This window comes from Rosa chinensis, chromosome 7 (genome assembly GCF_002994745.2).
Source record: "Rosa chinensis cultivar Old Blush chromosome 7, RchiOBHm-V2, whole genome shotgun sequence".
Lineage (NCBI taxonomy): Eukaryota > Viridiplantae > Streptophyta > Magnoliopsida > Rosales > Rosaceae > Rosa > Rosa chinensis.
Window position 1 is genome coordinate 51,414,171 of NC_037094.1, and position 24,065 is coordinate 51,438,235.

At 36.8% G+C, this 24,065-nt stretch overlaps 2 protein-coding genes across 5 annotated transcripts; one reads left to right on the forward strand and one right to left on the reverse strand.

The window, feature by feature from the left end:
- Positions 1-2,983: 2,983 nt before the first annotated feature.
- LOC112179820 (disease resistance protein RUN1-like) lies at positions 2,984-11,448 on the forward strand. Of its 4 annotated transcripts, none has more exons than XM_040510081.1 (10): positions 2,984-3,691; positions 3,934-5,047; positions 5,219-5,503; positions 5,597-6,349; positions 6,431-7,748; positions 7,924-8,081; positions 8,627-8,759; positions 8,836-9,061; positions 9,812-9,941; positions 11,018-11,448. In XM_040510081.1, exons 1-5 carry the CDS (start codon positions 3,189-3,191, stop codon positions 6,944-6,946), a joined length of 3,171 nt encoding a protein of 1,056 aa, XP_040366015.1. In that variant the 5' UTR covers positions 2,984-3,188; the 3' UTR covers positions 6,947-7,748; positions 7,924-8,081; positions 8,627-8,759; positions 8,836-9,061; positions 9,812-9,941; positions 11,018-11,448. The 4 variants fall into 4 exon arrangements, with proteins under 4 accessions (XP_040366015.1, XP_040366016.1, XP_040366017.1 ...); XM_040510082.1 differs by having other exon boundaries at positions 8,845-9,061; XM_040510083.1 differs by having other exon boundaries at positions 8,880-9,061.
- Positions 11,449-11,879: 431 nt separating this feature from the next.
- Positions 11,880-22,522, reverse strand: LOC112179821 (phosphatidylinositol-3-phosphatase SAC1). Its single transcript, XM_024318301.2, has 16 exons — positions 22,325-22,522; positions 22,036-22,240; positions 21,793-21,958; positions 20,756-20,978; positions 20,426-20,502; positions 20,082-20,269; positions 19,881-19,978; positions 18,562-18,695; positions 18,155-18,289; positions 16,833-17,217; positions 15,570-15,691; positions 14,650-14,757; positions 14,243-14,455; positions 13,618-13,809; positions 12,858-12,969; positions 11,880-12,394 (listed from the first exon to the last, which is right to left on the reverse strand). Exons 1-16 carry the CDS (start codon positions 22,457-22,459, stop codon positions 12,146-12,148), a joined length of 2,742 nt encoding a protein of 913 aa, XP_024174069.1. The 5' UTR covers positions 22,460-22,522; the 3' UTR covers positions 11,880-12,145.
- Between the last annotated feature and the right edge of the window lie 1,543 nt (positions 22,523-24,065).

Genomic DNA, 24,065 nt, shown 5'->3' on the forward strand with positions numbered 1-24,065 from the left:
GATATTTTGAATGATAAGATCAGTCACTGCTCAAGCCATGTTGCTGGAGATGCGAATAAGTGTGCTGTTTGTGTTGGAGAAAGCAAATGGCAGCTCCATTGTGTAACTTTGGGTTACATTTTTAGCACTCCTGAAATACTATGGTTGTGAGAGTAATACTATGGTTATTGGGTTGTTGCTTGAAGCGTGACAAGTGGTTAGAATTTTTGGTGGCTGATGGTTTTAGCCAATTTCACGGTGGATACAGCAATTGAAGAGCATGATCTCTCTATAATCTAATAAAGCAAGTAATTTACAGAAATTTGAGAATACTTTTGTTTGTATTATATTCATCAACAATGAATTTGGTAATAACCACTTTTTTTTTTTTTTTTTTTTGGGGGGTGGGGGGGGTTTGGTGGTGGTGTTCAGCAAGATCAACTTCAAAATGAAAATCTGCCTTAATTTTGCATATTTGGTTATAACTTGCCATATGGAACTTCAGGACATATTCCCCATTAAATGAGGGCTGGTTTCTGAATATATATAAGGCCTGTCATTTAAGTAAAAAATTTGTCCGAATTGAAGTTTAACTAACCATTGGAAGAATCATCCAACGGTCTGATTACCACTCTGGGTCTGAGTTTGTGTAAATGGTATAATTTTGCTGTCTAGTTTTTACTTGATCCCTTGCTTTCACTGTTATCCCTTTTCAACTTTGGTAGTTGAATTGAAATGGTGGAAAAAAACCATAAGTTAGCAATAGTTTATCTTTAATCAATAAACAAATCGAATTTTCACCGAAACTAGCTCCTTTCTTTTTTTTAAATCCTTGTACTAAGACCCAGCAACGACTTGCATGTGTGAACAATTAGAGGACTAATTTATTTAGAGGTTAATCTCATCTGCTTCCTGTTTTTGGAAGTTTGCTTCTTGTTTGATTATTGTACCCCACACGGTGGAGTATGATACAACTTGGACCTGAAGCTCATACCTACGTACTCTTGTCGTTTGAACCAAACCAATTCTAATGTATATAAAGGGCAGATGCGCAACCAAATCAATTCACACCCAAATTCAAAGAAAATTTGTGGTTGCAATCTACGTTCAGAGGTAGTGTCCGCTTTAGATTAGGATCGGTTTCATACCACCAGTGGCTGCCATGACAACTCATGAAGCCTTCTCATCGCCAGTGATTGACACCAAACAAATAATAACTCTGTGCCATGAAATTGTGGTCGTTTTTCACTTGAGTATTTCTAGAGGAAAAAGAAGTATTATAAATGAAAGCTTGAGAGAGGTTCAGGAAGACCAACTCGTTAATTTTCAAAATGAAAATATATATGCCAATCTAATCTGCCTTAATTTTATTTCGTTAACTTGCTACATGGAACTTCAGGACTTGTTCCCCATTAGATATGGGCTGGTTTCTGAATTGTTGAGATGCTGATAACAAAGGGTCTGTAACTTGAGTAAAAAATTGTCCGAATTGAAGTTTAACATCAGTGTTTAACTAACCATCGGAAGAAGTGACTTTGCAAAGGATGTTTGGAGACTAGCAGGTATTCCTCCTACTCTAAAATGGAATGAAGGGTATTTAAAAATCTTTCATGATTTACTGCTCTCTGGGTCTTTTGATAACGAACTCTTTGAAAAGCTAATCACCTTATGCTGGCAAATTTGGAAAGCGAAAAATGATATAATCTTCAGAAATGCTCAAACAAATCCACGTTCTGTAGTAGCAGCCTCAGCTGCTGTGCTAGCTAACATTGGGGCTTCAAATAGGCAAGCAGGGAGAGGATCTATCCAAAACCAGCCTTCCACTATAAAGTGGAATTCTCATGGCAACCCCCTTGTAGCGGCCACGAGGAATGCTTGATCCACCATAGCACCTCTGGCAGAAGCTTTAGTGCTAAGGGATAGTCTCTTATGCGCACGAGAGCCCCCTTGTAGACTGATAAAGATCATCCGAGACATCCATGCCATTTCAACGTACTTTACATCTATTAGTTTCAAACACATATTAAGGGAAGCTGATTTTGTTGCAGTTGTCATTGCTAATCTAGGTCATAACTTTGTAACAGGTTCAACTTGGACCAATATGGTCCCCAGCGAGGCCTCAAGAGTTTTCAACAATATAAATTGTGGTTGCTCTAGAGCCTTCTAACTTTAATTTATAGTCTTTTCCGTATCCAAAAAAAAAAAGAAAAAAACTCTTCCGATGAAGAATCATCTAATGGTCTTGTTACCAATCTGGTTCTGAGTTTATGTAAATGGTATGATTTTGTCTAGTTTTCACTTGATCCCTTTTTTTTTGGGTAAGCAGTTTTTAATTGATCCCTTGCTTTCACCGTTATCCTTTTCAACTTTGGTAGTTGAATTGAAATGGTGGAATGAAAAGCCATATGTTAGCAATACTTTATGTTTAGGGAGAATTTCACAATTGGTCACTGAACTATGACTCATTCGACACTTTAGTCACTGAAGTTTCAAATATATCACTTTGGTCACTCAACTATTACACTGTCAATCACTTAAGTCACCCAAAGAGTATTTTTTAATTTTTATAATTTTTTTTAATGAAAAAAATTAATAAAGTGATTTAAGTGATTGACAATGTAATAGTTGAGTGACCAAAGTGATATATTTGAAACTTCAGTAACCAAAGTGTCGAATGAGTCATAGTTGAGTGACCATTTGTGAAACTTTTCCTTATTTTTATCCAATAAACAAATTGAATACGAAAGAACAGAGAAGATTCTTTCTTTTTTTTTTTCTCGGAAACTCGTTTCTTTCTTATATATTCTTTGTAATAAGGGTCTGCAAAAAGACCCACCAACGACTTGCATGTGTGACCAATTAGATGACTAAATTAGTAAATTATTTAAATCTCCTCTGCTTCTTCTTTGATATTCTACTCCACACTCCCACAGGGTAGTGGACCGCGTTGAACCTTTCCCAGCGTGCTCATTAAGTTCAAAGCGTCTAGTTTTATTGGTGTGAATTCAGTAGGGTGTGATACAACTTGGACCTGAAGCTCCTACCTACCCTTGTCGTTTGAACCAAACCAATTCTAAAGTATAATTGTATAAAAAGGGCAGATGCGTAGCCAAATCAATTCATACTCAAATTCAAAGAAAATTTGGAGTTGCAATCTGCCTTCAGAGTTTGTGTCCGCTTTAGCTTAGGCTCAGTTTCATACTCTACCAATGGCTGCCAAGACTACTCATGAAGCCTTCTCATCGCCATCCTCAGGGCGCTGGAGGCACGATGTCTTCTTGAGCTTTAGAGGTATAGAAACTCGCAACAACTTCACTGGCCACCTCTACGAAAGATTGAAAGAGGCCGGAATCAAGGCCTTCATCGATGATAGCGAGCTAAGGAGGGGGGAAGTTATAACAGAGGAATTGATAAAAGCAATTGAAGCCTCTAAGATCTCGGTGGTCGTATTTTCAAGAAGATATGGAGATTCTAGATGGTGTCTCGAGGAGCTGGTGGAGATCATGGGGTGCAGAAAAAGACTGGGGCAAACGGTTTTGCCAATATTCTACGATGTTGATCCTACGGATGTCAGGAAACAGACAGGTACTTTTGGAGAGGCATTTGATCAGAAGCATCAAGATAAAGATCCAGCAAAGGTAAAGAGTTGGAGAGATGCCCTTACAGAAGCTGCAAATTTATCAGGATGGGATCTTAGAAACACTGCTGATGGGTAATTACTATAATTTTTTATATATAGTGCCAAGTGCCAGCTGTATCCTTTCTTTTGTTGTTGTTCCGTTTATTTTCTCATTTCTTTGTTAAACTTTATTGCATACAGTCATGCATTAATTCGTACATTAAGTTCCTACTGATTACTGAACTTTACTTGCTCGAACATAGACCATCAGCATGTTTAAGCTCTTTAGCTCTAGAAGATGTCTAATTAATTTTCATCCCGAGTTTTGTTTTCAGGAATGAACCAAAGTTTATCAAAATGATTGTTGAAAATATTATTGGAGAGCTTCCTAGCACATGTTTGTTATCTGTAGCCCGTCATCCGGTTGGATTGAATGCTCGTTTGAAATACTTGACTTATCTTTTACGTGTTGAATCAAGAGATGATATCTGCATGATAGGAATACTGGGGATGGGTGGAGTAGGCAAAACAACACTTGCCAAGGCCATGTATAACAAATTTTATAATGACTTTCAAGGTAAAGTTAGTTTCCTTGAAAATGTGAGGGAAACTACAAAGCAACAGAATGGTCTGGTTGGTTTGCAGAATCAACTTCTTGCTGATACCTTGAAACCAACCAAGCCAGAGGTAGGCAGTGTTGCTAGAGGGAAGGAAGTTATAAAACAAAGCCTTCAATGCATAAGAGTTCTTATTGTACTAGATGATATTGATGAAGAGAATCAACTGGATGCATTAGCAGGAAACTGTGATTGGTTTGGTCCTGGAAGTAGAATTATCATAATAACAAGAGATGCACACATGCTAAAGCGAGTGACAAAAGATTCATTATATCGTTTTCAGCCAATGCAGAAAGTAGAAGCTCTTGAGCTCTTCAGTTGGCATGCCTTTGGAGGTAGTTATCCTAAGAAAGGATATCATGAACTCTCAGAAAGTGTAGTTACTTGCTGTGGATGTTTGCCCCTGGCTCTTGAAGTTATAGGTTCTTTTCTATTTGGTAAAGGTGAAACAGAGTGGAAATGCGAATTGGAAAAATTGAAAAGAATTCCCGATGACAAAATTATGCAAAAGCTCAGATTAAGCTATGATGGACTCAGTTATAGTCATAGAGAGAGAGAGATATTCCTTGATATAGCCTGTTTCTTTGTCGGAATGGACCTCAACTACGTCACACAAATATTAGATGGTTGTGACTTCATTGCAGCAAGAGGAATCAGAGTCCTCCTTGATCGGTGCCTTGTAAGTCTTAGTGATGAGAACAAGCTGATGATGCATGATTGCCTTCGGGACATGGGAAGAGAAATAGTCCGTGAAAATTTCCTTGATGAGCCTGAAAAGCGCAGTAGATTATGGTATCCCAAAGATGTAGAAGAAGTATTGACAGAAACCTCAGTAAGATATTTCCTAATCAAATTCTTTGTTAATGGACACATATAATTAAATACATCGATCTTGTAGAAATCAACTATATATTCTTTGTTATTAACTTATTGGGCATTAATTAAGTCATATATATGGGTATAAATGAGACTAATTTCTGATGTGGCATTTTATTCTTATCAGGCTACTGAAAAAATTGAAGGACTGAGTACTCTAAATTTGGTAAATTCTGAAGTACAGAAGAGTTTCAGTACAGAGGCATTTACAAACATGAAAAGATTGAGATTACTTCAACTTGACTATGCCAATCTAACAGGAGATTACAAAAATCTTTCCAAGAAAAAGCTAAGATGGCTTTGCTGGCATGGCTTCCCTCTAGTGGTCATACCAAAAGAATTTGATCTACAGAGCCTAGTTGTATTAGACCTACGCTATAGCAAGCTCAGGCAAGTTTGGGATGACCCTCAGGTATAAAATATATAGCAAATAACATATATACTTTCATACATTCTCTCTCTTTTATTTGAATTTGATTTTTGCTTTATTCCTTTTGCCTAACAGTACTTTCTTGAGAAGTTGAAGATTCTCAATCTCAGTCATTCACATGATCTAATGCAATCACCAGACTTTTCAAGGCTACCAAATCTTGAGCAATTGATACTCAAAGACTGCAAGAGTTTATGTGAGCTTCATCAGTCTATTGGTGATCTTCAACGACTTTCTTTGGTAGATCTCCAAGACTGCAAAATGCTCAAGTGTCTGCCAAACAGTTTTCGTAAACTGAAATATATTAAAAATCTGAATATTTCTGGAACAAACTTGGCGGGCAGCTTATTGGAGATGGTTTCATCGAGACCTTCGCTTGCAGATGAGACTGCTATAAGATATAGACCATCATTTTATGAGTTAAGAGAATTAGATCTTCGCAACTGCAATTTAACTGATGATTCAATCTTTGTAAATTTTGGGGGCTTAAATTTGTTTGCCTTACAACTTGACGGGAATGGTTTCCGTAGCCTTAAAAACCTCAGTGGCCTCAAGGTCGAAGTGCTGCTTTTGAGGGACTGCAAAAACCTTCGTTCAATCACAGATTTACCGACAACTTTGATCGACTTAGGTCTGGAGGGCTGCACTTCATTGGAGATGCTACCAGAATTTTCAGATGAATTCTCACTGGTTAGCCTAGGTATTTGGGATTGCCGCAAGCTCATTAACTTTCCAGGCTTGGTTGACTGGGTACAGGCTTTGGCAGAAATTGCAATCCAGGGCAACTTTAACAATATCTCTTTTCCTCTTAAGAAGGCCATCCTAGAGGTCGGTCTCTCTCTCTCTCTCTCTCACTCTCTCTCTCTCTCTCTCTCTCTCACATGGATTCTTCTTGCTCCACATGCATAGGAATGGAGACCGATTTCAGGTGACGGCATTTCTTTTCCTGGAAATAAGATTCCTTCGTGGTGTTCTCCTCATGTCGGTTATGGAGGTCGCCCAGTCAAATTTGAAATGCCATTTCGAAGGGATATAGCGTTTTGTGTGTGCTTTGTTTATTCTCGCTCTTTAGGCGAGTTTGACTATGATGAGTCTAGGATTGGGTTTGTGGTTGTAAATCATACCAGGCGCAGAGGTTTTTTTGTCCGCCAAGTGCATTTTCGGACAACAAATTCCTGTAAAAAGTATCTTTTTTTACGCAATATGTTGCTGCAGGATGGATTAAATTTGGAAGGTGGTGACTCTATAAGCCTTCGAGTAGTACTGGGACATTATTTTAAGGTTCACCAGATGGGAGTTGAACTAAGAAAGAATGATATGGATTTGACTTGCTCAGCAGGAGAAGTAGCAGAATCTATCCCATTCGGGGAGGCATTAGATCTTCTTGGTGATGATGATACTGATGACAACGTTGATGATCGATGATACTAGTGACAGTGTTGTTGATGATACTAATGATAGTGTTGATGATGATACTAGTGACTGATGCAAAACAGATGGCAGCCCAATTTGAAGAACAGTTGGATCGTGCTAAAGGAGGAAAACGAAAAGTGACTAGTAGACGCGAAACGGGCTTTCGGAGTCCGATTGGGACGTACCTTACCTTTCCGGAAAGGGAATCGCGCCGGAAATCAAACTCGTGGCTTTGCCACAATCTGTGGTCTTTTTCTGGCTTTCGGGGTCGTTTAGGGCCTCAAAACTGCATTTTTCTATTTTTAGGTGTTTTGGTTTTCCTAGTTATTTTCGGGTTGTTTTCGTTTTTACCCATGGGCTTTAGGGTTTCATTGTTAGTCGCCCTAGGGTTTATTTTCTTATAAATAAGCCACCTTAAGGCTGTAGAATGGATCTTTTCATCTTTATCAATAGAATTGAGATTATTCTCTTTTATCTCTGGTGGACTCCAGAATCCTTTGCTTAGGTTTATTGCTGGTAAACCTAGATATCAATCTGTCTACGTCAGTGACAGTGTTGTTGATGATACTCCTAGATATCAATCTGTCTACGTCAGTGACAGTGTTGTTGATGATACTGATGACAACGTTGACAATGATACTGATGACAGTGTTGATGAGGCAGGAGCTAGCTGCATCCCATTTGATGTTGATAATGGAACTGTTAGTGATTATGGTGAAGATGATGAGGCAGGAGGAAGACGTGATCCATTGGATGAGGATTGACCTACCAAGAGATTGAGGAGGTTTGATCTAGAGTAAACCTGAATCATCAGGTGCAGATACAGTTAAAAACAAAATTAGTTTGTACTTGAACATGGGAAGTTTTTTGGTAGAGGTTATCTAGGTTGTGACATTTATATCACTATTAATAAAGCCATTGCCTTCGTTACTGTTTATTCTGGGTAACTTTCAAATTTTCAATATTGCCCATGGTTTCATTTCCACAAGGTGATGGAGAAACAGAGAGAGGAAGAACTTGGGGACGCTCTGATCGAAATTCCAGGTTGTGCGACAGAGGTAAGCTCTGGAGCTTTTAAGAGAAATGTGATTGCTTGAGGATCGGAAGCCAGATTACTTGGATCAAGAAACTTCCACCAGCCAAGAAGGTAACTTTTTTTTCATTTGGGTAATGGTCATTGGTATCTCAGCCTCTGGAAATTGAGCTAGCCCACCAAGATGAATGGCTCTATCACTCTTTTGGCACATACAGAGATCGCTTTTGAGCCAATTTGATGTTTTCAATTGGAGGTGTCAATTGGGTTTTGGTGATTGTTTTCTTCGATTTTGGTACTTATTCTATCTGCCTTGATGTGGGTTTAAATGTTGGTAATGGAAATTGGCTTCCTTTTGATAATTTGTGAGCTACTGTAGTTCTATTTCTAATGGAAAATAGTTCATTCATTGTGTGATTTGTGATTTTGGGTTTTGGTTAGTATTGATTAATGAATTGGTTCAGACATGAAACTCACTGTGGTTGCTGAGAATGATTGGTGTTTGAGTTAATCAGTTGCTTATTTTGCTATAATTTTATAATCAGTTGCATATTGGTTTCTATTTTGGCATTTGACTTCTATTATCTGCCTTAAGGAGTCTGTCAAATTGAGTTTCAGTTCTTTTGCTTTCCTCTAATCCATGTACTTCTTCATAAAAGGAATTGAAAATGTCAGTAACATAAAGGATGGTTATAATCCTGCAACTTGGATGTTGGACGTCACCAGTTCGGCGAAAGAAATAGCTTATGGTGTTGATTTTGCTGGTGTTTATAAAAAATCAGAGCTATACAGGTAGGTTTGACAAAACCTTTTGACTTGAAAAAGAATTGGTGATGAAAGTTTTCTAATTCATGTCCATTTATTTGAGGAGAAACAGAACACATGCTGAATAACTGAGCACCCCTCCTCCAGGTTCAAAGGACCTGTATTTCCATACACAATACTCAACCGTTTTTAACACACTGCATGGCTTGCTTATGGAAACAACATGGGTCATATTGGAGCAATCCACCATATACTGCCATAAAGTTGATATACACAACCATCATAGCCTTAATGTTGCGGACAATTTTCTGGGCCCTTGGCTCCAAAACGTAAGCTACAATACTGATAGTATACAAGTTGATGTTCTTGCAAATATATTTGCAAATATACTTTGATTTTCATATGGTTGTAGTCCAATTTTCCTATGATTGGAACATAGTAAGCTTCTCCAAATTTGTTCATAAGGCTAATAGAATGAAGAGGACCACCATCTGTATTTGTGCCTGTTGTCACTCTTAGTAGCTGAATCTTACCAAAATTTTATGTGTACTCTTTATGTCTGGAAACAATTGAATAACTGGTACATGGACCTTTCTGATCATATATGCTCAATTTCTGTTTCACTCTCTGACAGGAGGGTCGTACCATTGTTCATTTAACTCAAACTTTGGAGGATTATGTCAATGCATGAGCATTTTGTTTTAAAACCATTTGGGCAGGTTTTAGTCCCTATCAAAGAAGTTTGTATTTTATTGTAGGATAGAGATGAGAATAATATTCACAGAAGCAAAATGTAGTGTTTCTTCCTTTTGATTACCAGATGGGTAGTGGTTTTAGGTACATCTGGGTAGCGTTTATTATATTGTCACAACTCTGCAAACCATACTTGCAGAATCAGTAATGTATAAAGAGGCAGAAAAAATGGCACATATAGTTTGGAGAACAGACTCATATCAATTACTAGATTTCTAATATATAATCCCAAAGGCTTGGCTCATTTGCTTAAATTTTGCTTCTGATTGGTAAGTAGAAACTCTGTTCTTTTTCTGATGAAAGAGAGATTTTCAAAATTGTTGCAGGTTTTGCCGATTTTCAATCAGTGCTTACTACGTTAACACGCTACAGGTATGATCATCAGTCGAATGAGGGTCATTGCTGAAGTTAGGCATGCGGATCTATTTCACTCGGCCAATGTAGCATCAATTCAAGGTGATTATATTATATTGCACATGGATGTACAACTTTTCAGAATTGAATATCTTGATACTGTTTTAAATGATTGTTGTAGCCAATGAGTATCTTGATATAGTTCATATTGATCTCGGATATGAATTTGAATATTAGGTACGTTACAACAATATTGTTATAGCCAAGGTTTTAAATGATGGAAATGGGGAGCTAATCACTTCGTTTTTCGGTTGTGCTTTTGCTATAGAGCAGCTTTCAAATACTTCAGAAAAGTAGTTACACTACAAAGATATAATACAAATTATTTTAGTTAGTTGAATATCTTGATACTGTTTTAAATGATTGTTGTCGCCTATGAGTATCTTGATATAGTTCATATTGATCTCGGATATGAATTTGAATATAGGTACATTACAACAATATTGTTATAGCCAAGGTTTTAAATAATGGAAATGGGGAGCTAGGGAAAACTGACTAGCAGCACAATCCGACCGGAAAAAACAAAAAGTGAAAATGATATATTCAAATTCAACGTAAATTAATTAGTAGATCCATAAAATTTACTGCTTTTATATGTTGGAAATCTTTGTCATTCTCTATAATAACTCTCCGCTTAAAAATTTTTTTTTTTTTCTATTTGGAAAATGCATGTCCTATTTAGTATTTATAGAATGAAAGTCCACACTTGCTGCATGGATGTGCTCTAATGTTTTGATTAGATTCTGATCATTGATCAATACAGTCAAAGGCTAAGAAAATATTAAACTCTTTGAATCATTGTTTTTATCATGCATACCTGCTAAGATAGAAGAGAAGCTTGTCTAGAAATTTTAAATGTAGGTCTGATACTTTTGGTTACTCTAATACTGTCAAGAAATATAATTTTATATATTTTCAGTTAAAGAATACATAAAAATAGGCCAGTGCTGAAAATACATGAAAAATACTTTTGGTTCAACCATAATCAGTTACTATAATTGAACCCATGGAAATACGATTGCTTAAAGAAAATACTTTGAGTTTCTTGAATTTTAATAATTTCTACACTTTTGCAAACTGGGTGAAGCTGTTTAAATTTCTTGATTGATTATTCGCAGGTGCCAGCTCTTGTGCACAATGTAAAGATACAAGAATGTACTAGCAGCTGCTTTTTATGAGCGAAACTGGATTGTGCTAGCAGCAGACTTTCTATTGCTGATGAAGGTACTTTTGTATACTAGGAGGTCTGAAAGTCTGAAAGATTGGAGAAAGAGGTTCCATTGAGTAACGCTTTGATTTGGGGAGATAGGGATAAAAGGAAAATGAAAAATGTAATGAGAAGCAAGGCAAGAAGGAGCTCCTTATTTGAGAAACAGTTTAGAATTCTGACTGTTGTATAAATAGTGGGAGATACAAACTTTTGATTGAGGTCATATTCACACCGAACCTTTCATTGAGATCATATTTGTTGATAACACTTCAAAAACTGTACACACTCTTTTAGCAACAAAGTAAATGTTGGTTTGACTGAAAGCTTTATTTTCTGAAAGTCCGCTGCTTAATAGATTAAGCTATTGAACTCCGGTCATATTTATTGAACCAGAAAATATAGGTAAACAACTTTATAGTCCCAGTGTTGCTGCTGCTCTGATGGTTGACAGATTAGAAATTGGTTGTTCTAAATTTCTTTGTAATTTTCCTTTCCTAGAAAGAAAAAAGAAACAGTTCTAGATTATCATGATCAATAAAATTCGTATTGACATTGCATCCGTTTCACAGCTGCAAGAAACTCGATGGTTATTGATCTTAGGACCAAAATCAGCAAGGAGAAAAAGAAATTTGTACTGTAGTAGTCTAAGTCCAAATATGTAATGGTTAACCCTGTCATACAAAATATAAATTTGTTTTTTAATAGAGGTGAAATGATGTGAGGCAAATCTGGATCCTTCCTTGCATGAGGCATGTAGATGTTCTGACCAATTAGATTACAAATTGACAATACTGGTTGATTCATACCAAAACTGCCCAGGAATTGGGACATAATGGAAAGTTAACAAGTGGCATTCACCTTATAAAAATGCACAATAGAGGTTAAACTATATTTGAACAATTGTATTTATTTACATATATATCTACATACTACAGCTCAACAATGCTTGACGCTATAATATATACAATTATGATTCGGTGAGAAAGTTCAATTCTTGTAGTCCATCTATCTTTACAGTAGATCAGAAAGAGAATTTTCAAATCCTTTGCACCCTCTCTTCCCCAATAATCCATCTCGTCAACCAACTCGGATCTTCAGCAAATGATTTACAAGCTGGAGGGATGCTCACAAGATCACTTCCAATTTGATCGTACTCCTTGAGAGCTGCTTCCATCTCTGCCTTAACAGCAGCATCATCTAGAATATTTATTGTGCCCATGTGAAGAGCATCGGCATAGTGCTTCTCTCTCTCCCGATCATTTTGGAATGGCTCAATGGCAGGGCCCTGCATGTAACATTTCATAGAGATTGTTAACGAAATGGAAACACGCAACATATGTACCAAGTGAGAAAAATGAGCATTTCCACCTGGTCTAACAGAGGTGTACTTCAAAACCATTAACATAGTTCATTTTATATACATGGACAGAACTACTTTATCAAATCACCACAATAAGAAGAGAAATTAGTTAAACATCAGCTTAATTTTAAGCTGAGAAAGACACCTACCCACTTCTGTCAATGTTATGTCATACACGACCAGTAACAAAGCTACAAACATTAAAACAAAAAAACAAAAGAAAAAGGTAACACACACAATAACTTAATAATAATAATGTGTTTGCAGATATTACTTTTGCCGGGAAAGAAAGGGAGAACAGAAAAAAGCAACGTCATCACTTCTGCAGATATTGATATGCCAGACTCTAATATTAAAAACGAAAAACAGATTTGACAAAATTAATTACCTGACATAACTCAGCATAGTGCTTATATATCTCACTGCTTTCATCTTGATCACCTAGCAGAGTACCACCATACCACCCGTTGGCTTCATCAACTGATGTCATTGAAAGGTACCTTGGAAATTCAGCAGACACCAAACGATCAACCACATCCTCCATAGATACACCACGGCCAATTTTAACAAGATAAAATATATTGATATTAACAGCTCCACTTCTACAGGGTATTGAAAAACAAATTTGGACTAGAGAAACAAAATTAAATATGATAAATGATGATCAACTCGTTCTTTTGGAAATATTTGATGTCAAAACCATATCAGCAGATATTTCAACTATTTGATGCCAATGTAATATATATATGTATACAACTATACATATGGATAAATATCACCACTGTGGTTCTGCAGAGAATCCAAGAAGTGAAGAACGAAAAATCAATCTACAACTACCCTAAGAAGTTAATCATGAAGAGGATTTGATATCCCAATTCACATATTTGTTAGTTTCATGACTAGAATGACAAAGATCCTCGATAAATAATTAACCAAATATTTAAGATGTTTACCCCCACTTTTTGCTGGTAATTATAACCAAGTCACATCAAAGCAGGGTCACAAGGCATACTAATTCACCGCAAAAACAAATCAAGCAGCTTAAGTTCTCAGCCATGGAAATTACAAGCTTAGAAAGTTAATGAGCTAGACAAAAGAAAGGAGGTTCTTCTCCTATGCCAACATAAAAGCATTTTCAGACAATATACCTCAGGAAGATATCCTCTTCATTATCATTGCCACCAGAAGAAAGCCAATTTAGGTCACAATAGCCATCAACTCCTGTGTCATTATGGGATCCTCCATTTATGATTTCATGTGAAGTAACTTTTGGTGCAGATCCACTTTCTTCATACTTTCTCTGGCCAAAAAGCCAATTTGGGCTTTTCAACTGTATTTCACTGAAAAAGACAAATGCCAGATTCAGAACCAATAGAATTCATCGGTTGCCAAGTGCACAGGTAAATCCCCTAAATGAACCGATCACTACAAGTTCCACAGTCCATTGTCAGTAGCAAGGTCAAAGTGTCAAACTATAGCAGATTCAGGGAAGAATAAGATGTGCACATATATAAATTTATATGTTCAGTCCTTTCAATATTAAATGATTATAGAAAAATCTTACATGCAATAAACAAAATCAAGTATATTGCTAAGATATCATAGTACGATTTATTGGCCACCAAAACAGCATGTGTTTAAGAGTGTGCGCCTGTGTGTGCAACCCGGTGCTGATAAGCATGCAAATTATAATTAAGGACAAAGAAACAGATACGAATAATTAAATATCATACATAGGATACTCATTAGTGGGAATAAGAGAGAGAGAATTACGCTGCATCAGGTGCCACACTAGAATTTGCAGTAGCACCACCAGGTCTCTGGTCTGGTTCGCTGCAAAGTCTTACATTCTTTATTGAACTGCACGTTCTTTCAATCAATTTGTCAAAGGATGTCAGCTTCATCCTCAAAAAGTCTTCTTTGCAAGCTGGAATAGGGGCAAGAGTGTTTCCCAATGCTCCTGAGTGCATTTCATTGGCCAGTGAACTGCAAAGTTGAAATCAAGTATCTTATTGTAAAGAAACGAGGATTAAATTGAAACATTAACTCTACAGAAGAAGTTGAAAATTCATTCAAACAAGTAACTGTAAAGGTAGAAGTTCTGAATCTATGCATGAGGGCACAGGACATGTGCTAATGATTTAAAGTTGTATCATAGAGAGAAGCATAGATATTCTTACCACAAATCAGGAAGAAGGTCATCAAGCCCAGATACATGAAGATAATAATCAGAATCCAGCTCCCAGAGAGCAGGTTTCCCTTCCTGTGGTTTAAAGTAACCCAAAAATCTGATCAAACAACAAAAAAGAAAAAAGACCAATGTTTTAGTAAGAGATCATAAGAAAGGCAACAGATCGTATGCCAACATGTAATATAGTAAGTGTTGTCGATTACGACACAACACAAGTAATACTTTAATAATACATTTGGATAGTATGATGCCTTCACAGTTCGATATCATCTATTAAGACCACCATGCAATGTAGTTCAATGATTGGAAATATGGTAATCAAATAGCTAAACAATTTCCAATTTGGCTAATTTACGGGAGGATGAACCTAGGAGGAAGACCTCAAAGACAGTCACAATCATGACCATTAAATTGCAGGTGGCGAGATAAGGACTTTCATACTATTCTTAGAAAGAGGATGTCCAAGTTAGAAGCTCCCACATGGTAAAAACTGTAAAATACACTACAACATAATATAACAAGAAAATATATTACATCAAATACCCTTGCTCTCAGATTGTATTTTTATTTATATGGAATAAAATATTGTTTCTTCTTAAAAAAAATGTAAAATGATATGACATAAAAATTCCTAGATATATCAATATTGAATGCAATACAGCATTGTATAGTATAAGTTAACTTCTACGAATTCTAGAGGGTATCAACACAGGAATTCAGATATATTCAAAAGGTATCTGTTTGTTAATGCAGAAGTGAAGTTATTGGTGGAGATAAATATTTGAGAGAATTATCCGCTGGGTAAAAGAAAACGAGATAGTATTCTTCTTTTAAAAATAATATATATATATATATATATATATATATATATATATATATAACTGCAGTATAAGAGAGAGGGGCAGGTACAAATTTATTGCATCTTGCTTTTCACCATCAGTGTAAGCATTGCTGTAGTATCGCTTGATAGACTTTAGAAACTCTCTTGATTGGGTTGTGGCTTTCCACTTTCCCTGTCTCTCAGGAAATACCTATCAACCATATAAAACAAATTTGTTTTAGGAAGAAAAATATGAAAAAAAAATTGGAAAATCAACTCTCTGTACACACACACACAAGGAGACATGGGTATTTTATATATAGAAATATGGGTACATATATATATCTTTATATAGTGAGATGTAGTCACATGATCTGAACTGTAGATTTGTTTTTTCGATGGCATCTGAACCGTAGATTAGATCTATTGGGTTGCCAATCTAAGGATGATGTAGTCACATCTAACTATTTAAAAATCATCATCATTTTCAGTATTTTTTTTTTTAAATGTAAAAACAAAGTTTTCATCAACACATAGAAGAAAAACCTAATAATTTTGAAACTGGGAAAGCCTATATGAACGAGGAAAAAAGTAAGAGAAGGCTGTTCCTCCCACCCAACTCTCTTCCAAAACCTCTCTATCATTTCCCCATTTCCCACCCAAAACCCACAAAAAGAAGGAAGAGGATGAAGTCCTTGATATTTGTCTTTCCAAAGGGCATTGGCTCGAGACCAGGGTCACCATAATTGATGACAACAGTATATACAATTTCCTGATTTATATGTAATGATAATTCGTAAAGAACCTAGACTCTGGATCAGATCATGGGACATTATTGCGGCTATGCCCAACAATGTGGTTGTCAAGTCAAGACGTTAATCTTAGATCCTAGGTACACATGCACAGATACAATGAGGAGATGTAATTCAGACTGAATTTCCGAACTTTAATTGAGTACCTGCATCCCGGTAGCTAAATCAGATATGGATTGGCTGTTATATAGCTCAACAATTTTCAATCATTGATATCTAACAATCAACTGAGGATTAAGCCTCCAATTCAAAACCTCAAAGTAGGTCCTCAAATAAAGGCTCTGTCTGCATAAATAGTTCCCATCGAATAAATAATTCGGTAACTTAATAGCATCTCTACTACCGAGTACCAAAAGCTGATTTTCGCTTTCCTTTTTCCTTCTCTTTTTATTTTTATTTTTTTCCTTTTTTGGACATTTGAAAGATTAATTCAAGATGTCCCGCAATTGAAAATATGAGAAAATGATCGTATGCTATTCGGGCTCCATGAACAAAAGCATAACATGAAAAGGAACTTTAACCAGGTAGGAAAGAACATACAGTGTTGTGAGCTGCAGAACCACCATATTGCTGGGCAAGAGCATCTCCCATGCTTTGATACATATCCATGAGAGCTGCAGCAATAGTGCTATCAGGATCAACTTTTGGTATGTTCGTCAACCCCATTGCATGAAGTTGGCGACCTAAAGCTGCAAGGCCATAAGCATACTGGGCAACATTTGTACGATCCAAGCAATCGATGCAGTTTGTGCGCAAAACCCCACTTTGAAAGTGTGGTGGTTCACCACCAGAATTAGCATTTTTCTTCGGTTGACCAGGATCAGTGTCTCTATCTCGAGTAACAGCAGAATTTAGAGTTTCATTACTGCTCCCAAACCTTGGGAGGTCCCCAGAACTGGCTCTCAGATCTCTAAGAGATGCTTCCCTGAAAGAGATGGAAAAGCAGATTTCAAGCATTAACAGTCATAGTGCAGGGTATTATAGTATAAATTAAATTAGTCAGCTCATTACAAAATAAATAATCTTTTGCTATTTAAAAATAATAATAATAATAAATAAAATAAAAAATTGTAGGGTGCCGGGTCCGTGGTGCCTTAAAATGCTTTCAGTTTCACTCCTAAAATTTACAGGACAATAACCTTCTTTTGTTAAAAAAGAAACAGAACCTACTGAAACAAACCAGAAAAGATACAGCCAGGGAAGGTGGACGAGAGGACCACAACAGCTAGGAGCTGAATTGCAAACAAAGGCTCCAGAAACAATCAAAGTATAACGTAACTGGGAGAGCACACAAAACCCCTACATAGCCAAAGGCCCTAGATTACAACAGCCTTCCAATCTAGCAAATTGGAAGAAAGACTGTAATCTCTGAAAAACTTTAAACGGATGCCCAAAGAGCTGCCTTATATCTTTACTCTCTCCCAAAGCACTTCCACTCCTACTCCTAAATAATCTTCAAAGGTCCTTCTGTTTCTACCAGCAGAACAGTACAACTTAAGGAATTTGTATTGGTGATTTAAAGTTTTTGGTGCTATCTCTAATTTGAAGATCAAAAGAGCTAAGTGCTCAATTGCAGGATGCAAATAAGGAATGAATCAATAGGTGAAGTTTGAACTCAAAACTATGCATTTCTTCATACATTAATTTGAATATTCTTTGCATCCCCTATGCAACAACATAAAACCCAGAAACCAGAAAAGAGAACAAGCTCTTAACTTTCAATAATCAATTAGTTATATATCATCAGATCCTAAACAAAACCAAAATTATTTTGTTTTCAAAATGAAATGTGTTGCATATCTATGATCACTCCAATAACATTTGCAAAAACCAAGAGAGAAGCTGAGATAAAAACTACATGCCTTCCGGTACTTGTTCGACTTATTTGATTGAGCCTCCGTTTAACAACGCTAGGTTTTCCACTGTAGTAAAATCCGGTCAAATCGAGTGCTTCACTTGCTACAGCACCCAGAACTGCTAAAACGTTGGCAGACTTGCTTTGAAAAAAGAAAAGATAAAAAAATAGTTAGATAAACTGTACACAATCGTCCACATGTGAACATATAACATAATATAGATATTGTTTCACAAGTTTTGTGATATTCAAGATAACAAAGTGGGAGCAAAATATCATATACATTATACCCGAGACAAAAACATAGCCACAAATAGACACACACACACACACACACATCGGTGTGCCTGCGATATCCACTTCACCACCAGAAAAAAATTAAAATTAAAATTAAAAAAAATCTCACATGGTTACCTTTTTGCAAACTTGTGAAAGTCCCAGTGGATGAATTTAAGATGGTTTTCTTCAGAAAGAATTTGGTTCAAATACCCAACCGCGTGTGTGAACTCACGCCTCAGCATCATTTCTCGAGGCCTCTTTTCAACAGTCTGATTTAGAATTGTATGAGATACATGGATGAAAAGAATCAAGAAAAAAGAATACAAAATTACATGTTGCGCAATTGAATAAACATAGCTTAGCCAAACTTTTTAGGAGAACGAGGTTCTATTACATACAAGAGGTGGATAAGAATTCCACAGCCAGAAGACAACAAAAAGAGAAGAACAATCCCTAAATCGAACAGAACAACAATTCAAGGGCTAAGACAAACAGCACTTTACAGCAGCTTAACTAAACATGTCTAACAATAAACAAGTCTGCAAGGATATGTATCATAACCAGGTTATAAAATATAACTCAAATGATGCTTAGTAAACCAATATTACCCTGAAAACCTTTCAGTAATTAACAGATCTTCCTGAAACACAGAGAGGGGAGAGATAGAGTGAAAAAGTTCACACATGCAGTACATCAAAAGCACAGAAGAACTTTTGAATTTATATTCAGCATCAGATGCACGCCATTAGCAAAGAAGAAGCATTTGATTTGGTGTGATACCAGAAAGCCAATAGTGGAAAAAAAATATATATATATATATATCTGTGCATGTCCACCTTATAAGTGCATCATTGACAATATTATTGCTGTCACTTGGTGACGACTGACAAGTATTGCTAGTTAACATGACAGATGTGAAAATGCTGTATTTAGCCCATGTTGCATGTGGAAAACTAGCAGACTAATACTGACAGATACTAGTCCAAAAGATATAAAAATACAAAATCAAAAAAATAAAAAAAATCTAAAAGAAAACCAATAGTTTTTTTTTTTTTTTTCTGATAAAGAGTAATGACACCCTTGCGGTCTAGGATATAAGTCCAAATTAACCATAGCAACATCACATATTTATTATAATGAGAATGCAAATAACTTTTGAGTATCACCTTGATGGCTATAGAAGAGTGATACCTGCCCTCAACTTTGTACAAAAAGTGAGCAATTGAGGTACAATGGACCAAGATTGACTAACATCCAAACCCTCTAAGGGAGGTATTCAGCCATTTTAAAACACAGGAAAAGATTGAATATCACCCCAAACCACAGGGGACCATGTTGTTTCTTTGGACCCAAAAGGATAACAAAAATAAAAATTGCACCGTCACATGCTCTATCAATAGTCACCAGTATGTTTTATTTGTCAGCATCTATTAAGAAGGCGTTCAAAAATAAACCTTGATTAAATTAAGCACAATAATTGGGTTGCCATATCTCCTTGCCAGGTCTTCAAAATGTAATTTGGTAGCCTGATATGTAGGATCATATCTCTGTACTAGAACCAAAAAGAAAACATGTTAACAAAACATTGATTTAGCAAAGAACGACTTAAACCAGTATATTAAAGTTCAAGTTAACAGATCCGATAGTGTTCTTACAGATTATATCAGGTTTAGGACTAAATCTTGAAGCTTCTTGTGACCAAAAGAGGGGAATTGAGCCACGCATCTGGACAACAGAACTCATTTTTCCCTTGCATGAACCAGCTTCTTCATCAAGGATGATCTGCTCTGTCTCGACATCATTTGCAACCCTTCCCCTATCATTCACCCCCCTTTTCAAGTAACTGCAATGCAATCAACATTAAAATATAAACCCTGTTCAAAACAGTACAGAATGTATAAGAGATGACAAAGCTTCGCTTGTAGTTTTGGTTGCCTAACGGACAGCTTTGTAAATAATTAAAAGAAACGAAGAGTGTAATATTCAAACAAGAACATACCGTGTCCCTGCAAAATGCCGAGAGCGCCTAGACACCAGAGAAACACTGAAGTCCCTCCCAAAGATTGATAACCTAGTCTGCACCATCATGGGTACAATACACTTATAATCAATACTGAAGTACTGAACACATTATTCTTTATTTTTAGAACAAAAGAACATTTTATTCACAGTCATCAAAAGGTGCAACAACAGTGCATAGCAAGTTCACTTCAGAACTACAATCAAAGATGCAAGCCACTACAGAACAAAACCATGTCCACACACACTGCATAGAATAAGTGACAGCGAGAAGAGGAGAGAGAGGGAGAGAGAGAGAGAGAGATTATACCTGCTTAAAATGCCCATGTACTAAGGCTATTGTCCAGATTGTATTATTACACCTTGAGCGAATCGCTTGTGTTAGATAGGCATTCCATACAAATATATTTTCATACTGCATCCCTTCTTCACCCATTGATACCACATTCTTTTGCAGACTTTGCATTATAGGATATGTATAGCTATAGAAAAAATCTTTGGTCAAATCAACACTCGACAAAAGCTTCTTGTACCTGCAGTTTGAGGGATAAAAATATAAGTAGCATTAAAAAGCTATACAAGAGGAAGTAGCAATGATGTTAGCTGGTAGGTAAGCAATTAAAGATGTAGTAATATTGTTAGTTGTCTTAGTGCAGCAGCTTAGGCAGCCCCGTGAATTTTCAAGGAAAACCTTATACTGTTGGGACCATTTAGGGTGAACTCACCTTTGAATCCCTCAGCCAAAAAGACTACCCATCTCTTACAAAATATGTTTTAGTCTGAAGCTTTATTTACTATCTTATTCTTTTCATTTGTGACCTTTTATTTGCAAGAGATTCTTATCAGCTGGCCTCTGCTTCTCACACTGATGAAAGATTTGTCTACTTTTTCTTACCATATATCAATAAGCACCATAATCATACATCCATCTAGATGCTTGACAATTTATCCCTTATTCTTCTAAATAGGTTCAGCGCTCAAAGAACCTCAACAGCTCTTGTACAAAGTCCAAAAGTCAAGTTCACAACAGTTGCATCGGAAAACGCTATACCAAAGTTTATCACCAAATGGTAATATTCATGGCCTACGGTAATGCTAAACACCAAATTTGCTCATATCATGCAGTAGACTATTCTATAATCAATAGCAGTTCAGAGTGGGACAGATTGAATAATGAAACTCGTCAGCAGTCTAAATACCATGGTCAAAATATCAGATAAACATGTGACAATAGATTGAATTAACAAAGAAACTACAGCGCCTATGAACCATCAATGCTACCATTTAGAAATTCACAGAACAAAACCGCCTGAAAATTATACGAATGCGTGTGAAAGAAGAACTTACCGCAGCTCCGTCTTAGAATGTGCAATATCTGTTTGAATCGTGACATGCGGAATAGTTATCAGCTGGCTCTCATCTATACTATAAATTGCATGACCGCATATACTTCCAATCTGCCGACGCTTCGTAACCAAAATCAAGTAATACGATTCCATAAACTTAATGCATCCTACAAAAGCCCCACAATTCCATATAAACATCAAATACAACTACATTTAGCACAGAAATGAGGTCTAAAACACTAACCAGCGATCCCAAACACCTTGGCGACGAAAGTAAGGCCTCCGGTGGCTCGATTTCCCTCGGCGATTCGCTGAAGCAGATTCTTGATCTCTTGCGGCGAGTAAACCACCGGATCTTCGCTTATATTCAAATCATCCGGCTCCGACCGGTCTATCTTCAGCACTCTGTAGAATCTCTTGTTCCGATCGCTCCCGATCAAATAAAACCGCTGCAATTGAAACCGATCAATGTGAGAGAAAAAATGAAGGAGAATTGGGGAGCCCTAGAAATTGTGGAGGGAGCGAGTACCTACCTGTCTGGTTTCGTAGAGGCGGAATTTTTCGAGGGAGTAGGTGCTGGGGTCGGCGTCGAGGTCGACGGAGGGGTGGACTTTGGCGGAGGAGGACCGGACGTACGGGGGCTTCGAATTCTCGGCTTGTTTCGCCATTCAAATGGGGGAGCTTCTTTTTTCCGACTGTTGACACTGTACAAAATGGAAGTCAGCGGAAATGGAAAATGTCGAGAGTAATATATAGTGTTCGATTGGAAACCCAAACCCCGTTTGGTATTTCTATTTTTTTTTTACATGAGTTTCCATTTTTGCCCTCGACTTGGGTTTAGTTTGTTAAACCACAACGACAACTTTGTCCATCTTAATCTTGGTGCCGCGACGCTAGTGTGGGAGGACAACTGTACGATTGATTAGAGTGGCCTCTGCAAGGGGCAGTTGGTACTCATGGACTTGATCAGATTGACATCAAGTTTGGCTGATTTTGAAGAAGAGATTGGCGATTAGCGATGTAGGTTGATCTCGAAGCGTGTAAATAGCCTGATTAAAATGGGCTGCTATAAGCGTCGGCCGCCATAGTTGGATTGTCGGCCAATGCTGATGGGTATCATGCTTCGGCTTTCTGGGTGGGGTTTACTTTGTCTTTGGCTAGGATTGGAACTTTTGGGCCTAACTCTTGGTCCGGGAAGAAGTGGATTGTCTATTGGGTTTTGGTCTAATGATTAGGGTAGTTTTTAGCCTACATTCTATGAAGTGTTTTTACACTTGGTTAAAGAGGATCCTGAAGCACTGCAATTGTGTGCATTAACAAAAGAACTCCAGGCTAATTTTAATTTTTTGTAAGACTAACCATAGTCTTGTAGGCTCGTTGAATAAGTAAGCGTCATTGTACTAGTAGATGGTACTAATATTCCCTTAACTATTTGGCCAGCAACTTTAGGGTGTAGTTTTAAGGGTCTTTTCCCGTATACCCAAAAAGCCTTGGTATTTTTCCCAACTGCCCAACACTTTGGTATTACACTGTTGTTGATAAACAAAGACTAACAGGGATGGTTTAAACAAACAAATGCCTCTTGTATCCTATGTTGACCTTTAGGTTCCTCTACAGTTCTATTCAACAAAAAGGAACAGTAAAAAAAACGTCAAAACAAAAACAAGACTAGCCTTCAACATGCCACATTTCACCTAACGACATCTTGTCTAAGCGGCTACTCACAGGGCAGAATCACTGCTGCTTGTCCTAATTTTTCTGTTTTTAAAACTAATTCTTTTGGATAAACAGTAAAGTTTTAGAACTTTAAGATTTCCATGAGATGCATGCATTCGAATGTTAAACTTTGCATAGTAAACTATGAATGACAAAGATGAGTATGATAATGACATTTAGACTTGAACATAATGCTGACTTTATAAGTTAAAGAAGTGGGTGAACATCCATCTGAATTTATTTATTCAAATATACATATAGATTTTAAACAATCAGAGTCTCATTCTTAGGTAAACAGCAAAAGCTGTTTAGCTATCCATAAGAATGAGAACAGTTACTTACTTGTACTGAAAGCACACTACTTCACACCTAGACAGGAAAGGAAGTACACTGCTACTATGGCTTTCTTGTTTGAGAGAATATTTTTCTATCTCAAGTTTCGAATGCCCTCTAAGAGAAGCTAAAGCTCCTTATATAGGGAGCGGAACTCAAACTAGAATTCAAATTACAAAAATGTACAGCACAACTCCGTGACTCCTGCTTTTCTGAGTGCTCCTG

Excerpts from the sequence above, each read along its gene's own strand:
- LOC112179820 (XM_040510081.1), top strand. The coding sequence starts at position 3,189 with ATGGCTGCCAAGACTACTCATGAAGCCTTCTCATCGCCATCCTCAGGG. Across the intron at positions 5,048-5,218 it reads AAGTATTGACAGAAACCTCA|GCTACTGAAAAAATTGAAGG; the intron begins GTAAGATATTTC and ends TATTCTTATCAG. Across the intron at positions 5,504-5,596 it reads AAGTTTGGGATGACCCTCAG|TACTTTCTTGAGAAGTTGAA; the intron begins GTATAAAATATA and ends TTTGCCTAACAG.
- LOC112179821 (XM_024318301.2), bottom strand. The coding sequence starts at position 22,459 with ATGGCGAAACAAGCCGAGAATTCGAAGCCCCCGTACGTCCGGTCCTCC. Across the intron at positions 20,979-21,792 it reads CATTCTAAGACGGAGCTGCG|GTACAAGAAGCTTTTGTCGA; the intron begins GTAAGTTCTTCT and ends CTCAAACTGCAG. Across the intron at positions 18,696-19,880 it reads TTGTGCTTAATTTAATCAAG|ACTGTTGAAAAGAGGCCTCG; the intron begins GTTTATTTTTGA and ends ATTCTAAATCAG.